Raw genomic sequence first — 18,001 nt, 5'->3', positions numbered from 1 at the left:
ATAGTACAGTCTCGATTATCCGAACTTCACTAATCTGACAGACCGCCCCGCCCCGGTGACATCATTGTTCTGCCACTAAGAAGTGCACAGGTTCTCTTCCTGTTTTCTGGCTTCACATGCTGCTATACTGTATTTTAAATACAGATAACCTATGCCTGCTCTTTATGCATAAAGTATGTTTTATGTGCATTTTTTAAGGGGTTACCATCGTTTTCTGTATTATGCACTTTTCATTTATCCGACAATGGCTCAGTCCTGTTTACATCAGCTAATCGAGACTGTATTGCGTTTCCTAATATGAATAGGCACTCAGTTTGTCTATCTCAGACCAACAAACCTGAGAATCACAGATTTACACAGGGTTTTACAGCTCCCATTTCACATCCACTCAGTGTTGAGTAGCTGTTGAAAATTCAAGCTGGGGTATTAAATGAGGTTAAATGTGGTACACACTACAGTTGTAACTAAAAATGGAGAATATAAACTCATTTCATACAAGTCAGCCACAGCCTGTGATGATTATTGATCTAGAATATAATTATTCAGCAACTCATATGATCAAATTTAGATTAGAAGTTATTAAGCAATGTAGGCCTGATATCGCTCATCACATACCTCCATTAGGTCCAGTGGGAGATAAGTGAATGTATTTTCACTAAAGCTTTTCAATAGGCTAATATCCTTACCACTCGGGCACCTGACTGGTCAGCTTTTGTGCTCTCTGTTTCTTTTACTTCTTTCCAATGGCTTTGCTGTACTCTCTCTCCTTAGTTGGCGTTCTTATTCCTGTCTCCTTATGTTTTTATTGATTTTATTTATAAACCATTTTGATTTTATGAAAGGCGGTATATTAAATAAAAACAAAACTAAAATAATTGCACTCACCAGAAACATAATTCAAATCACATGGGAGCGTCAGTGTTCTCAAGTATAGAAAAACAGAATTTTGGTAATGTTTCTATGAATGAAGCATTCTAATACTAACAGGTCATATGATCTATCATGTATTTAGTTGAAGATTCCCTCAAGTTGTATAAAAAATGTTTTTACATCATAGGGTGGCATAAGCCACTAAGATCTGTTTCTTTCATGGCCATATAAAAATGGAAACAGACTATGACCAAAAGGAATGAGTGACTATTAGAACATATGCTATCACTTGAGAGAAAAGAAATGAGGGGTGAGCAAAGGATACTTTCCTGGTATTTGCTGCTCTTTCAAGATGTATTATAAGAATTCACCCTGATTATACGTACCATCATGTGTTTCTCTAAAAACATTCCCAAGAAGTATCAGAAACCCAGAATCTTGATCAGCAGCAATAATCATTTGTTAACTGTTCTTTTCCAGCTAAGGCAAAAATAAGTATGAGGGAGTGGTTCTCAAATCTGTGAGCCGATGGTCAGAACCAAATATGGGCGTTAGAAGCCATTAGTGCACAGAATGCTCAGCGGCTCTAGCACAGGAGACGTGCGCACCACAGATTAGTGCAAATAGCATACTAATGTAGTCAGATGGATGATAGTGAGGGTATTTTCTATTCCTTCCAAATGCTCAGAGAACAGTGCAAAAAAAAAAAAAAAAAGATGCCTTACTGCTGAAAAAGTAACGCCAGCTCGAAGCAGGTGTTAGGGAGTATGAAGAGAGGATTTCTGAAGATTCTTTAAAATCTGCTGGATATAATTTGGAAGCAGAAGGAGACTGTGCAAACACCTAAGCGCTGATAGTGAGAGACAAATGTATGCAAGTCACAGCATACCTAAAAGTGAAAACACACATTGATGCTTTTTTCCTGAGTTTAAATACAAGCCTTCAAAAAAAAAAAAAAAAATTAACACACTTATATTTAAAGGCACAGAAAACAGACAGCAATGTGTGCTTAACTTTTGGGTTTGCCAGGTGCATGTGCACAGAAGCTGAGCTTACCAAGAAACTCTTCTGCGCATGCACCAAGTATGTTTCCCTCCTTGCACTCGCAGCACACATATAATTTGAATACCATTTTCTTTCAGCATTCGCAAGCTAGATTTCTGCACTGTTCCAGTAGTACGGTTTCTGCGCTACTGGCTTACTACGAGAGTTTTGAGCATCGGTCCATTGGTTATTTATGAGGTAATTCTATAAAGTCGGCACTAACATTTAAACACCAGTTATGTGCATAAATGTTTAGAATACAAGCATGTACGCATATATACGGGAACTTAAATGAAAGATGCACACCTATGCACTATTCTGTAATTATGCTCATATTCCCAATAGTGCACGGTTTGCAGGTAGGTGTACACAGGCAGAGAGCACAAACATGTAACTTATAGAATGCTATAAGCTAAACATGCTATCTCTATCACTCAGGTTCAAGCATGTATACCAGACGTATGGCTGACAAGTGCTTGGGCCTATGTGTATCTGTGCATACATATCTAGATACACTAGTATTCTATAAAGGAAAGTAGGTACCTTCTTTCTCTATACAATATGTACCAATCAGGTATCCTCTAGGTGTTAAAAATATGTGCACTGGGTCTGGTTTTGAGTGTAAAACTATGCAGAATGAATCAGTTCTCAGATGAAGTACATGCAAACATACCTTAAAATATTTATTCCATATCCTAACAAAATCAGGCTCCCTATTTGGAAAATATGAAGACCAGATTTGAGAACCACTGTCCTATAATGACCTGACAGCCCAAGGTAAAATAGCACATTTGTGTGCTATTTTACCCATATGAAAATCTACCATAAGATTCACTAACTTATGGTGCCTCAGTATCACAGGTTAGTGAATCCCACAGTAAATTTATTTTTGCATTTTTGCACCCGAAAATACTGCGCAAGACAGAAACAGTCAGCCTCAAGTTTGGCCTATCTTTTAAAGGGTCAGAGACTGAAACATATATCTCCCCACCCACCCCAATCCAGACTACTCTACCACCCCCCCAATCTATTTTAAATTAAAAGCCTGAACTCAGAACTTACCAGGAGTATCCCTGTTGGGTGGGTGGGGGAAGGGTTTAGAACAATCCCCAATTGTAAATATGATGGCTTCAAACACGTTAACTGACAACTTTGATCCTGGCAGCAATAGTGTGAAACCACTAGCAAGTCCAAGGCTGCTATCTGCACCAAGGAAACCACTGTGACAGACTGACCAGGGATTATTCCAGCCCCCAACTACATACCCAGGGTGACTCCACACCCATAGATGATGCGGGGTAGAAGGGTTTTCAGGGGGAGGGGGTAAGTAGTCTAGTTTTCCTTAAGTACCAGCTCCTTTAAGTTGCTACTGGGATGAAACCTTACCATCACCTTTTCAGATACTATTAACTTCCCATGAATGCAGCAGCTTACAAGACTTAACACAAACTGAACTATTTATTCTGCATACTGATGCTATTTTGCATACACACATGTATCTGCATGCTTCACAGCTCATGATTTATTGTGCACTGTAGTAAAACAAAATCCCACAATAAATCTGTATTATAGCCTTAATGCAGCTTAGTAAAATAAGCATCTAAATTTGCAATATTACAAGTGGAAGTGAGTAGGTTGGGTGAATTCATAGAAATACTACTTCTGGAGGCCAATTGTTACAGATAGGAACTATGCTTTCCTCAAAGAAAGAAGGGAGGTGACATACAAATACTGGCATTTGCTCACAAACCTTTAGGAAATACCCAGAGATCAGCGCCCTTTTGATGTTCTGAACATTTTCTGGTGTTCCAAATGATGGAGGGGAGATGGGCAACTCTATCCTCTGCATCACCTCCAACAGTTCAGACCGCACCACATCCGCCAACTTCAGTGCTGAATAACTCAGGAAGTTTTTCCCACACCAGGCCTCATCATCATGGTCTGTGCAATAGAGAGGGCAATTTAAGATGAAACATGTTCTAAGATGTCTATCCTGAATTAGGATTGTCACGTTAATGTACCTCATCTCCACAGAGTCATACACACAGCTGCTAGCTACAGTACAACCTCTTCTCACAGTCGTTCTCAAATAACAAAAACCATACAACTGATACTATAGCTGCCATTGTAACTGAGCAGGTGCCTGAAGATATACTCTAGGTTTGTAGAAATGGCAGGGTCAGTGCTACAGCATTAGGTACCCTAGAAGAACCTTCAGCCTTGTGCTCCTTTCAATATTTCAAGCTATAATTTTCCCCTGAAATTTTAATAACTAAAATTGATCATGATCACCTACATATTACCCCTACCTGAACAATCTTGTACGTTTATTACCCCAATCAAATTGTATGTTTTAATGTCTCTACTTCAGGAAGCAGGTGAAAGCTTGGCTCTTTAATCAGGCCTTTAGTTTGTTTGTATTTGCTATACCGCCTTTGCTAACTAGCCAGATCAAAGCAGTTTACATGCTAAAATCAGAGAGGAAGAACTACAAAATTCATATAGAAAAGCAAGGACCACTCAAACAAGCCAATATACTTCAAATGTAAAATCGGGGGAAGGAGAAAGAGTGAAGGAAAGGGAGGGGAAACAGAGAAAAAAAAAGAAAATAGCAAAGGTATTGGGGGGGGGGGGGGGGGGGGGGTAGAAATGGAACTTAAGTCACAGATGACTACAGCCCACTTTAATGTAAGATGAACTAACTTGCTAGTCACACACATACCCTGGAAGTGACACCAGCTGAACATTTTATAGCAGGAAATGTTTATCCACTCCTACCCTAGCTAAGATAATATTCAAGCACCTTTCTGACCTCATGTGCACTTTCTTAAATTAATCCCCTTATTTTCTTACTCATGTTACTCTCTTACCTATCTATATATTTCATCTTTGCTTACACTCTATGCTGTCTATTAAAATGTTTTACTGTGTATTGTGTTGACATTGTAATGTAGCTGTGACAGAAGTGTGTTTTAAGCCTGTAACAAACTGCCTTTATTAAATCTTGAAGTGCATTTCTCTAGTTTGGCCAGCAGATGGTGCATGTTAAGTTTTAAGCAGTTACAAAGAACTGACCTTTCCCTTCTTAACACAGATAAAGAAAATGCCCGTAGTGATGTAACCAGCTTTTTTAAAAATGTTGTTGTTGACGGGGCTCTGATTGGCACAGGAGCTTTTTTCATTTGGAACATTTAGACTAGACTCATTTATTATAATAATATGAAATGATTGTAGTCATTGTTTGGGATAATTTGGTATGAAGGGGATATTTGAGTGGAGCTTTTTTGACCGATGAATGAATATAGAGCTGGCTATTTCGTGTTTTGATGGCCATGCTTTTCTTGACTGAGGTCTTTTTTTTCCACTTTTTTTGAGAGTTTGGGCAATTGTGTTGACCCTTGTGGCTCTACAGTTACTATCAATCTATAATATCTGGATAGTATTTAAAAAGGAGTGACTAGGTATCTATAATTCCCTAGCATGTGTTTATAATTGAAATCACCCATTATTATACTGTTGCCCAATTTCTCAAATTTACTAATTTCTGTAAACATTTTTTCATGTCTGTTCATTCTGTCCTGGTGGATGGTAGTAAAGCCCTACCATAATACTCCTTCCCTTCACACATGGAATTTCTATTCATAAGAATTGCACGCTGCTGTTTCATGTAGAATGTTTTCTGTTTGACTCAATTCCTTCTTTAACATATAGCGCACACACCCCCTTTCATTGCAAATAATTTGTACCCTGTTAAGTGTCACATTGATCGTCCTCCTTCCACCAGGCCTATTATATCTACCTTGTCATTTAGTGCTATATACTGTAACTCTCCCCACCTTATTTTTAGGCTTCTATCATATGTATACCGACATTTCAAATTGACTATTTTTAACTTCCCACCCTCCCTGTGGGTAAAAATATGGACTGATGGTTCTTTTAGTTTGTCTGAGTTTCACAATCTATTGGGTTTGTCTTGATTGCAGCTTATGTGACCTATCATCTTCTTCTGCTTCTCTGTCTCATTATCACCATCTCCATCTCAGTTCCTTCTGTCTGCTCCCCTCTTACCCTCCCTCCCTTGTTTTCTTTTGCCTCATTTGGCAATACTCATTCATTTTACTTTTTGTCCCCATTGCCTCCCTCCCTCTAATCAGTGATGCCTACGTTGTTTGAAGGCATTGAAGACGTTGATAAGAGTGAAGTGGTCTCCATCAGGATGAAGCAGAACTCTCCTTCGTGTAGCTGCTGCCTCTTCAGATCTCAAGGGAGGTGCCAGAAAGCAGGGTGAAGCTGAGAGATATGAAAAAGGGGAGAAGAGAAAGGAAGATAATTAAACCCAGTATCAGAAGCCCATTTCATTAATGAATTCTCTTGCAAACATTTTAACCTTTTAAGAAATGCTTAATGTCCTATTCTAAGAATAAATTCTTACAGGGGCCACATAATTCACAGGAAAATAAGTATACAGAAGGGATACCGTAACTTTAACCTGCATTATTTTGAAGTGAAAAAACCCTTTAGCCACCTGAAAAGTGGAAGAGTTGGAATGTTTTCTATTACTCTGTGCCAACAAAACAAAGTGCTATATAGCTAAATACATTTTTTAATTAAAAATGTAATTTTCTTCATAACATGGGTGTTTCTTTCATGTGTCTTGACACTATCTTCCAACTAATTCCTCTCATGTCTGCTGTGGAAAGAACCAAACCAAATTCTGATCATTCTGTGTGCTCGAGATACTATTGTAAGAAGGAGGAGAGAGGAAGATCAAAATGAAATAGGGCAGTTGGTGTGAAAAGGCAGATTAGATAGATCGGGGCTTATCTACCGGGGGGGGGGGGGGGGGGGGCACTCAGCGCATAGGCTTTCTGCACTGAGCCACTTTTAGAAATGGTGAGTTTTGCCCCAAGTCTGCTCTCTATCTTTTCTCCCTCTTACACTTCTACTTCCTTCCCTACACCCCCCCTTCCCAGTCCTACATTGCTGCCTCAACCTCTCCTTTCCTTCCCTCTCCCCATGGTCTTCCCTCTCTTCCAGTACCGGCAGCGATTAGAGCAGACAGCAGCAGAGCTTTCCCTCTGCAAGGTCCCGCCAACATGGGAACAGAAGTCGAATAAGAATAGGTGGGATCTTGCAGAGAGAAAGCTCCGACACCAGCTGGAAGCAGCCTGCTCTAAGCTAATCTTAGAGGTGTTAGACTGGGGGGGGGGGGGGGGGGGGGGTACAGTTGAAAGAAACTTAATGCACCTAGGGGTAGAGGCAGTGCATGTTTTCTAGCAAAAAAGGTGCCGGTACTTCAGGGGTGGGGTGATCACTGAGGGATCCACCCCACAATAGCCAGGCCCCCTGCAACCAATCACAGAACCTGACAAGGCAGAACTGGTGTGTAGAGCCTGAGCTCTTTCATTAAAACGTGGGGTCTTTGGGTCAATTTTAGCAGACAATGGAAAAGGTACCGGTACTCAGTACCCCCAAGTACCCCCTCAAAAAAAGCCCTGGGTAGAGGACAGGAGAGGAAAGGAGAGAGAGTGTTGGTCCTGGAAGCAGGAGTGAGGAAGACACTGGGCATTTGATCAGTGGCATAGCCACAGGGGAGAGGAAGGGAGGGGCCTTTGAGACCTGAGCTCCCCCTCCTTTGGGCTCAGGCACCAGTCTCCTCCAAAGCTGCAATACCTGTTCAATGGCTGGTGGGGTAGCTCAAGCCCATCAAGCTGAAGAAATCCACTGCCTGAGTCACCCCCTTCCTCCTCGTATTGCCTCAGGAGCGAGCAACTCAGCTGGGTGCCTCCAGCCACCCTTGCACTCCCCAAGCATGCTCAGTTTGTGCATGAACTGTGCATGTTCAGGAAGTGCCAGCATTGGCGGCTGAAGGCACCCGTTGACTCCCTCGCTCCTGAGGCAGCACAAGGAGAAAGGAGGTTACATTGGCAGTGGATTTCTTTGACTGGAGGGGCTTCAGCATCCCCACCAGCAAAGCATGATATCTAATGGGGGGGTGGGGAAGGAAATGCATGCCCCGTCATCCATCCCTGTGCCCCACCACATGAACTGCTGGCTATGCCCTACATCTAATTGTGAGATCAAAAGGTTTAATCACATGATTAATCGTTATTAAAATTTGTAATAGAAATGCAGCCCTATCTCCCACTAATACCTATTCTGTAAAAGAGATATAGGATAGTTATACTCATTTTAGCAGATATAAAGGTGTTTTAAACAAACAGACGAGGATGATCTCTAAAGAATAAAGATCTGAATGAGTGTTTGTTAGACAGGAAGATTACTGTTTTCATATTTTCCTTATCTTGATTTGTACCTGTCAGCATTGCAGCTATGGTCAGCATTTCATTCACACAGTCAAATTCACAGGATGCGATGAGTGCCTTGGCCAACTGTGGATCCAAAGGGAACTCTGACATGATGATGCCAACTTCTGACAGGTTCCCATCATCATCCAAGGCAGCTAAGTAATCCAGGTCCTCCAGTGCCTGCATCAAAGACTCAGGGGCTGTGCAAGTGAAAGATAAAATCAGCTCACTCAGTAAGAACAGGAAGTGAAAACAATGGAAAGAAAGACAAGGAGGTCTAACCTAATCTATAGGTTACAACAGAACAGGTGAAGAATCAGTGCTTTCATTTAATTTCAATAAGTCTGTGCTGCTTTTGGATATAATTATGAGAATTCTGGAGAGACCAATTCACTAGTTTGCCTGATCTGAAGTAGACATTTAGCTCAAACACGGCTTGGATTCCAGCTGTTCACAAATGAATTTCATATCAAACTACAATTTTACTTCATAATTTAATTGAACCAAAGGTACTCTGTGTATTCATCACTATTCCTGTATTTTGTTCTCTTATTTTGTTATATAAGTTCAAGAAACAAACAAAAAAAAATCCCTCCAGTTTTCTAACTGCCTCAGTGTTGTGTCTCGAACCTTTAAGGCAGCTCAGAAAAAATCCATGAGTTTCACAGCAACCTCACACAAGGTTACACTTTACTATGGGGTTGAAGAGGATTAGAAATTCTTAAGATGCCAGCAGGAATTTTAGGATCTAGGGAGAAAAGCAGAAACCTTATTTTGATTTTAGAACAACAGTTAAATCCCTATTGTAAATGTATGTTTTGGTTTCTGATACCTAACTGTTATAACTTCTTTTTATAGTTATTCCTAGAGGGTTTCTTGTTAACTGCTGTGAACTGCCAAGATATTAGCAGGATACAAATCCAGTTTTACCAATACCATTTACTATTACCCTCTTCTCTCATGATTCTCGCATCTTACCTCCTCTCAAGAACCTCCTTTTCCATCTTCATATACCTATGCCGGACTCCTTCCTGCCCCATTTCAGGCTATGAGTGCTAATCTCAACATTTTAGGTACCTTTAAAAAGGTCCAACCCTGCTATCTGACATATATAGTTTGGAATTCCTTGAACGGTGGCCCCCAACATGGTCCTAAGGAGTCCCTAGCTACTATGCTTTCAGGATACCTCCACTGGATGAAAATTAGTATCATGCATATTCATTCAGGGTAGCCTTGGTTCCCTCTAAGATGAGACTGGGCACCACTGGTTCTAGAGCAAATATGATGAATCTACTGTAGGAGTTTCCACATTCAATTTAACAGGCTATCCACAATTAATACACTCATGAAACCCAGACTAAATGCATGTAAATGGATTAGGTGGATGCATAGGTTTGTGACATGTCTTATATAACCTCCCTATCAACCCACTCATTACTTTTACCTCACCCATTTCTATTCTTCTATCACCTTCTCCCACTACTCCAACCAGAGTTACACCTAATCACACTGACCACCCTTCAACATCTTCAGTCCTTCTGTGACTGTTCTCCTGTGCTTGACTGCTTAAATATTAAATGCTTTACTTTTTGTTTATTTAGATTGTAAGCTCTTTGAGCAGGGACTGTCTTTCTTCTGTGTTTGTACAGCGCTGCATACACTTTGTAGCACTCTAGAAATGTTAAATAGTAGTAGTAATAGTAGTTATCCTGGAAACCAAACTGAAGACCATAATATGGGATATGGGAACTGCTGGGCAATAGCTCTGGTAGAAAGCATAGGAGCCAACATTTCAAAATGATTGGGGGTGCTAAACACTATACAAACTACCCCTTCCTGGGTATAAACGAAGGAATTTTCTTAATATTTAGAGTGCTCAGCACCCATAGAGCTGGCTCCTATAGTAAGGAGAATTACCTCCTGTAATTGTCGCAGTTTAAGCATCTATGCTTCGCTTAAAAAACAGCTTGTGCAGAGGAGCAATTATTCAGTATAACAAGAGACTCATTCACTTTAATGAGGTAGTTCATCATCAAAATGCACTAAAATTGTGACTTTAGGAAAAATGTCATTACAGTGTATCAGGAAATTTACTATGACATTTCACTATAACTGATTTCCACTGTATCTACAGCACCATTTAAGTAATGGAAGCAGAGTTTTGATTTAAAAAAAAGATAATGGGAATCTGCAGAATTTCTGGGAAATAGATTTTATGCTTCCAGTCAAATGCAACAATACTAAAACCATTTTATATAAGAGGTGCATCAGGATAACGGGAACATTATATACCACAGGTGTCTCTACTGAGGCTTCTATTGTATTAGATATGCAAGGTTAAAGACTTAAAAAAAAAACATTTATTGCTATTAGATTTCAGACAGCTCAAGACATTAAAAAACCTTGAAGCCAAGAAGGCAGTTAAAAATAATGACAAGGATGATACCCTATAACCCCCTGCCCGAGAATAAGACCAAATAAACAATGAGTCAAGATGCCTATATGAAGGAGAAAACAAAAGTAAAACATTTAAAATGCAATACAGAAAAAATAATAGCTAGCCATAAAAAATATTTAAAGCATGAGTAAGTTTGAATAGCAGCTAAATACAAAGTAATAAGCAAATGTTTACCCTAAGAGAGAAATGGCCTAAATTCTACACAAAAGTTCTGCACCCAGTCCCTGTTGGGCTCTATAATAAGAGATCAGAGTCCACACAGAAGGAGTTGATGCCACGTGGCAATGCCAACACAGCCCATTCAAAGTGAATGGGCTGTATGAGCATTAGCGCACAGCTTAGTAAACGGGGGGGGGGGGGGGGGGGGGGGGGGGGGCAAATGAAGTGGTCAATGGTTTGGAATAATCCAAGGGCAGATTTAAAATTTCCATGCTCACAGGCACAGCAGGAATCCCAAGCTTGAGACTAGCCTTAAACAGGCTGTTCCAACTAGATGAAACAGCATCTATAAAATCTATAAAATGGTTAGTATAGTGGGCTTTGATCCTGGGGAACGGAGTTCCATTCCCACTGCAGCTCCCTGTGACTCTGGGCAAGTCACTTAACCCTCCATTGCCCCTGGTACAAAATAAGTACCTGAATATATGTAAACCGCTTTGAATGTAGTTGCAAAAAACTCAGAAAGGCGGTATATCTCCCATTTCCCTTTCCCTATTCAATACTTAAAAACTTAACACATCCTAAACAACTGGCAACTGAATTCAATGACAAAAAAACTGCAGAAGCTGCTTTTGGATTTAAATGAAACACTGCTAAATGACATCATTTGTGTGATGTCTGCCTTTGATGTGGCAACGAGTCTTGTCCACTGATCAGACTGGAACCATCTGCAATGTCCTGCCATCAAGTGCCCAGTTGCTCAAGTACCTTACTGTAACAGATTCATCCATTATTTCTGGCATCATGGAGCATTTCCAACTTGAGAATGACATGTGGACAAAGTTTGTCCCTGCCCCCATGGGCTCTATCCCCGTTCCGTCCCCGCAGCTAACCTAGAGTCACCATCCTGGTATCATTCTCTACCTAACAGTTCAAAGCATATGCCCACACTGATAGTGCCTAAACACCATCCTGTTACATATTACCACCCACAAGATCCTCCCCCCACACACACATATGTCCAGCGTCCCACGTTGCTTGTACTTATATGCTCTAATTATGTTCCTTACTTATACACAAATCCATATCCTAAAATAGAAAATTCCATGCACAAAACCCCACACATATCAACACACCAAAAAAAAAAAAAAAAAACCATCTGCAAACATGCTACAAAAATACACTCCTTCAAAATCACACCCACTCATAACCTCAAACATACAATAAAAACACATGCATACGCAATCCTTTTGCAAACCTCTACCTATCCATATATACAGCCTACATATACTGTATAAACAAACACTTCAGCCTCAAAAATACGCCACATCTCCACACACACCATCCTACCCACCCACATGTGCATAGATAACCCACCTATAAATCATAAACCCAGGGACAGCACTTTTTAAACAGAACTATGTTGGGAGACATTCCTGAACTCATGCTTCTGCATGCTTTCACCAATTGTTAATACTTTTAAGTAAGTTTTTATTGCTCTTTATTTCTCTTAGAATTTTCTATTCCAATACATTTTTCACCCTTGTTTGTTATGGAAAAATTATGCCTTATCTGATCATTTTTTTTCCGTTTAGTCCTACCAGACCAGTCCAAATAGGTTATCATGCAGACTGGAATGTTCAGCATTTTGTTTAGCCAAGTAATCCTAAGAGATGAGGAGGTGCATACACACACACTACTGGCATACACTGATGCTATAGAAGTGTGAGAGTGAGCCCAGGGAAAAATATCTGTAAAGAGAATGACAGAATTCCCCGCCAGGACAGAGGGAAAGGTATGCCGAATGACAGAAGGAATCAACAGATAAAATGGGCAGGTGTCTGTACTGGTCTGGAAGGAAGAAAGGTAAGACATAATTTTTCCTTCCTTGTTGTCATACCAGACCAATCCAGTCTAATGGGATGTAGCAAAGCCAGTATCCGTAAGTGTGGGCTGACAGAGGCAGAAGAAAAAGATAAAGTATGCTATCACGGATGTCAGAGGCAAGGGTAGAATAGCTATAGAGCCCAAACCCAGAAAGAATCAGAAAATCTAGCACATCAAAAAAACGACTGTTGGAAATTGTTGCCGAAGAACAGACCCTACAGAGAAGGTGCATCAAAGTTGAAGAAGAAACCGATGTGGAAGGCCGCAGAACATGTTCCATCTGCGAACCAGACCACAGTAAATGAAAAACTGCAGAGAACAGCAAGCCATGAACCCTGAAACATCTCAGGATGTGGAAATCCAGGAGTACTAGAGAGCAAGAAGGTAAACCGAACGTAATGGATTGAAGCAATAGATGTCGTATTAAACAAGCTCAAACTGGAAGGACCAGTAGAAGACTATGGCGGAATCAAATGTGGCAGCAGGCCCAGACAAGAAACTGAAGAGAAGGAGAAAGAGGAGTCAAAAAACAGCATGCCAAGGCACACTTCCTAGATGAAAACTGGAAGCAGCACATCCCCTCTGTTGAGAAATAAATGAGCCCAGTGCAACCTGTCCCTTTCACATCTGAAAAAGGAACCAAAGTTAGTACCATTTGAACTGATAAGAGTTTCTCAGAACGCCGGAGATGTAAGCAAAAGGAAAGAACTGCAACATAAGCAACTGCGAGTGGAATCACCTCCAAAGTCCAAGAATAGAAAATAAAAAATGTAGTCTTCCAATGTCTTAATTGAGGAAGTGACAGCAGGTCATATTGTAAGACACTAAGGGGCCCTTTGACAAAGCGGCGGTAGGGCTACTGAGCATGTAGCACGTGCCAAATCGACACTACCGCCCGGTTAGCGCACCTACCCAGCAGTAATATTGAAGTTGGCATGTGCTGTTTCCTGCAGCAGAAAATATTTTTCTATTTTCTACCATGCGGTAATCAGCAGCATGAGTACTGCAGGGTAGTGCGTGAGCCCTTACCGCTAGGTCAATGGGTGGTGGTAAGGGCTTAGGCAGTAAATAGCTGCACATTACTTTTTAATTCTAGCGCACAGCCATTTACTGCCCCCATTTTAAAAAGCCTTTTTTCCCAGCAGCGGAAAAAAATGGACCAGCGCATGCCAAAAACACACACCCACACTACCGTAGGGCAGTTTTTACCCTGGCTTAGTAAAATGACCCCTTAAGTCCAGAGAAGTAGAAAAACACCCTCCCCTAGTAGCCAGCCTAGAGACTAGGGATTCACAAGCACCCCTCATACAAGTCATCACGACAGATCTCAACATAGCTGATCCTGAAACATGCAAACCTCGTTAAAGAAGCAGTGCCAGCAAATTTCTTTATATCATAAGCTTTTCTTTATATCATTTGTTTCCTATTTTAATCATATTCCTGCATCAGTTTTCTATTTGTCCTTTTGGATTTTACTGGTTTTGACATGATTGTCATAAATAGATGTGTTTCTTAAAGCCATATTCCATGTATCTAATATGAGCTTTGAGTGTGCTTTTCTGTTTATTATAAATTTCATTTCTAAAATCTACAGAACTGTGGAATGACCTTCTCTGCTTCTTCCCTTTGTGAAGTGCACTGCCATCTTGTGGACGACAAGCTTGAATTTCTAAACCTTTTCCAGGCACTCAAATTTCTTAGGCATCATGGTGAAACGAAAGTGATATTACACTCCCCTTCTGGGCATTCACGTCTATTTCCATTAGAACTCAAATAGAGATTTTTAGGTTTAGTATACATAGCACAAAATCAACAGATCAATACTCTAAGGTCTAATCCCATCCTTGTCACCCAATGTGTGGCCCTCAGCTACTCACTTAAATTTCCCTGGGTGTATATCAGGAAAGCAACATTTTAAGAACAAGAGTTTAGCTGGCATTACTCAGTCAAAGAATACATATCTAATAAGTGATTAACTGTGCCCTCTGTTCCATGTAAGGTAGTTTTTGACACTGATCCAAATATGGCTTGTTCCCAGGGTAAGGAAACATATTTAATTTTTAAATTTACTTTTATTGAATGCTGTTACCCAGAAGCTCAAACATTTTACAAGCAGAATTAAAATGATAAAATGAATAACCTTAAAAACAAAAATTCATAAATATAGAAAATGCAGCAATACTAAAACAAAACTAATAAAATCAATAATTTCAAAAAACCTTCCCATAGTACGTGTCAGGCCAATCCACTAACATATCCTCACTACAGCCTCAAATAACTACAAAAATAGCCAAGTGTATCTTTCTTATGATAAAATGGACAACTATCCCAAAATCTAATATCACATGGGATATTATTCCATGAACAATAGGCTAGAACCTCAACTCTCAAGGTTCTGAAGATTAGTATTAACATCTTAAATCAACACTAAGCCTTGATTGGTAGCCAGTGTAGTTTGTACCTTGGCTAATATTATACAATCTCTATAACCCAAAATTCAAATTGTTTGCTGCAGTATTTTAAACTAATTGGAAGCCTGTTTGTTGCATTAAATTAAGCCTAGTATTTAGGAGCACCTGTATCACAGTTCTCAAATGCATAGATATGAAAGCAACTAATGGAACATGAAAAAAAATGACTATTTAACAATATGTTTTCTTTAAAAAAAGGTATTAATTCTCTCTGCATACAGTACTGAAATATTCACAAATATGAAGCATTCAAAAATAAACAGCAGAATATAAAACTGTAAATATTTGTAACTTTTAAAAATGATATAAAGAACATATATAAACTACTCTCAGTAGAATATTTTTTTAAAAATAAACTGTCATTGAAATCAAAAGTTATTAAATTTTTTTTTCTCACAAAAGTTTTCATTTTCAATTCCTTGCCTTGGGCTACTACGGAAATGATTCAGTCACTAAAAACTGAAAATAAAATCCTTTTAAGCACTACTATGTTAGAAAATTATAATAATTTTTTTTATTGAGTAGTACTGGTTTCTTTCTACTTTTTTCCTTCTGTCTTCTCTTTTCCTTCCCTATATCTGTCTGACATTCATCCATTTCTCCTTTTTTCTCTTCAGTGCCCTCTATTCACCCACTGCTACATTTCACCTCTCCTTTCATTCTTCCTCACCAGCTTCTAATCCTCAGTCTCCCTTTTTTCACCTGTTACCTTCTATTTTTTTTATTATTTTCCACTCACTCCCTAGTCAAGCCATTCCCTCCTCTGTTTAACATTCATTCCCCAGCCTTCTACTCCCACCTCTTTCATTCTGTACTGACACACCCTCCCCAGTCCTATATATCTTCCGCTGCCTCTTGTTAACTCACCGGCCCTAGCTCCTTTCTCTCATTTATCCCTCTCCCTGGCCTCTAGCACTTTTTCTGTCTTTTTATCCTATACTAGGCCTCTCACACACACCACTGCCTCTATTTCCACCTTCTTATCATCCCTCCCCAGACACATCCCGTTTCACTTACCCTTTTCTAATGCCTTCACATCCTTCACAGTTTCACACCAACGCTTCACCCGTCCCCACCTTTCCATTGGTCTCATTGCCACATAAGCCCCGAATCTGCACTCAGTTTCTCACTGACCAATGATCAAACATAAATGTGGGCTCTAGAGGCCACTAGTGATGGACTAGCACCCGCATTTACCTTTGCACCCATGATCATCAAGCAAACAGCACCTGCGTCCCTCAATTCCAAGTTCACTAAGACAGTGTTTCCCAAGTCAGTCCTGGAGTACCCTCTTGCCAGTCAGGTTTTCAGGAAATCCAAAATGAATATGCATTAAGTTGATTTGCATTCACTGCCTCCATTATATGCAAATCTCCTTCATGCATATTCATTGTGGATAGCCTGAAAACCTGACTGGCAAGAGGGCACTCCAGGACCGACTTGGGAAACACTGCACTAAGACATCTGACTGACCACCTTTAATAAGAACCTTGTATCAAGGGAGCAGATTGGAACCCACTAGCTGCACACTGGTTGTCTAACCTTTAATAGGAATGGATGATAGCATATTTATAGTCTTAGATGGAACAGAAAAATCATTTGGCAGGGTGCTGTGGAAGAGTGAGACAGTGTGTCTGGGTCTTGTGTGTTAATGAGAGAATTGAATTATAAATATAAAATCCTCCCAGCTCTGTAATTAACTGACAGTAAAGATACTCATACATTAATTCTTTTTAAAAAGTTACAAGAAGATTTTGATTGACATTCATTGCCAGTGACATTTGGATATGAAGGAGTAGTTATGAATTTTACTGGCTGAAACACCTACTACTTTGATCAGATGAATAGAAGATAGATGATTAGGACAAGAGATAGCACAGTCCTATAAACATTATTTAGTTGAAATAACATGGAAATAGATGGGAACTTCATATAGAAAATTATTTTTTTTAATATCTACATACCAATAAATGAACCTGTTTGTGTGGAAATATAAAGAATCTACTACTGTCTCACACACATGATTGAGGTATCTTTGAAAACAGTTAAACAGGTAGTTTTGACACCCCCAAAAAGCATCCTTATGAAAATAAGAAAAAAATCTGTGTAGTGGCTATTGCAATGGCAACTGTAAAAATATCCAGCATAAGATACATGTAGGATGGAGTTCCGGAAAGGCTCTAAAACAAAAGTTACTACTGAGGTAATTCTCTGTGTGATAACTTCCAAACATTTCATCAGACCAAGGATAGCTTGAGTTCCCTCCTGCTGGACAGATGTAGAATTTCCACCACTGTCTGGTAGGATCAAAGTCTCAGCAGGCATCCACACAATCTCCTTAATATATCTCCATATTATTTCTACTGGAGAAACCAAAAGGGATTTAAGGGAGCAGTATCAAATTATTTCATTTCAATTTATTTTCAAAGTATTCCAATTTGTGATGTAAAAACATTCTTGTCTGGAGCATGGGCCATATTAAAATCACAAACTCCTGCCACTCGATTTCCAAGGTCTCCAACCTAATAGCATGTTGTTCCAATGCCTGAGCCTGCTCACTTATTGTCCCAGAAACACTGAGTGATTCCTCCTTAAGATTGTCTACCAATGTAGTAAGAGAGGATTCCAAATCTTGGATGGCACTCCAAAATATTGCCAGTGTTACCAGAGAAGTTCTTATAAAGAGAATCACTGTCCTCATAGGTAAAATCCACTCCAACGGGGCAAAAATCCTTCACTCTCCCAAATCCTTCTGGACCCTTTGCACACTTGAAAAGTGTTGTTCAAAGTATTAGGTCAATGTA

General features: G+C 39.7%; 1 protein-coding gene across 2 annotated transcripts in view; it reads right to left on the bottom strand.

The window, feature by feature from the left end:
* Positions 1 to 18,001, bottom strand: part of DQX1 (DEAQ-box RNA dependent ATPase 1) — a 128,324-nt gene that overhangs the window by 8,859 nt on the left and 101,464 nt on the right. For both annotated transcript variants that reach the window (XM_030190878.1, XM_030190879.1), the window contains exons 8-10: positions 8,231 to 8,422; positions 6,079 to 6,204; positions 3,665 to 3,855 (exon numbers count right to left, since the gene is read on the bottom strand). In XM_030190878.1, coding sequence (XP_030046738.1) covers positions 3,665 to 3,855; positions 6,079 to 6,204; positions 8,231 to 8,422 — 509 coding nt within the window. The remainder of the gene's footprint in view (positions 1 to 3,664; positions 3,856 to 6,078; positions 6,205 to 8,230; positions 8,423 to 18,001) is intronic.

Source organism: Microcaecilia unicolor, chromosome 2 (genome assembly GCF_901765095.1).
Source record: "Microcaecilia unicolor chromosome 2, aMicUni1.1, whole genome shotgun sequence".
NCBI lineage: Eukaryota > Metazoa > Chordata > Amphibia > Gymnophiona > Siphonopidae > Microcaecilia > Microcaecilia unicolor.
Note: the sequence above shows the minus strand (reverse complement) of the source record. Positions and strands in the feature narration are given on the sequence as shown.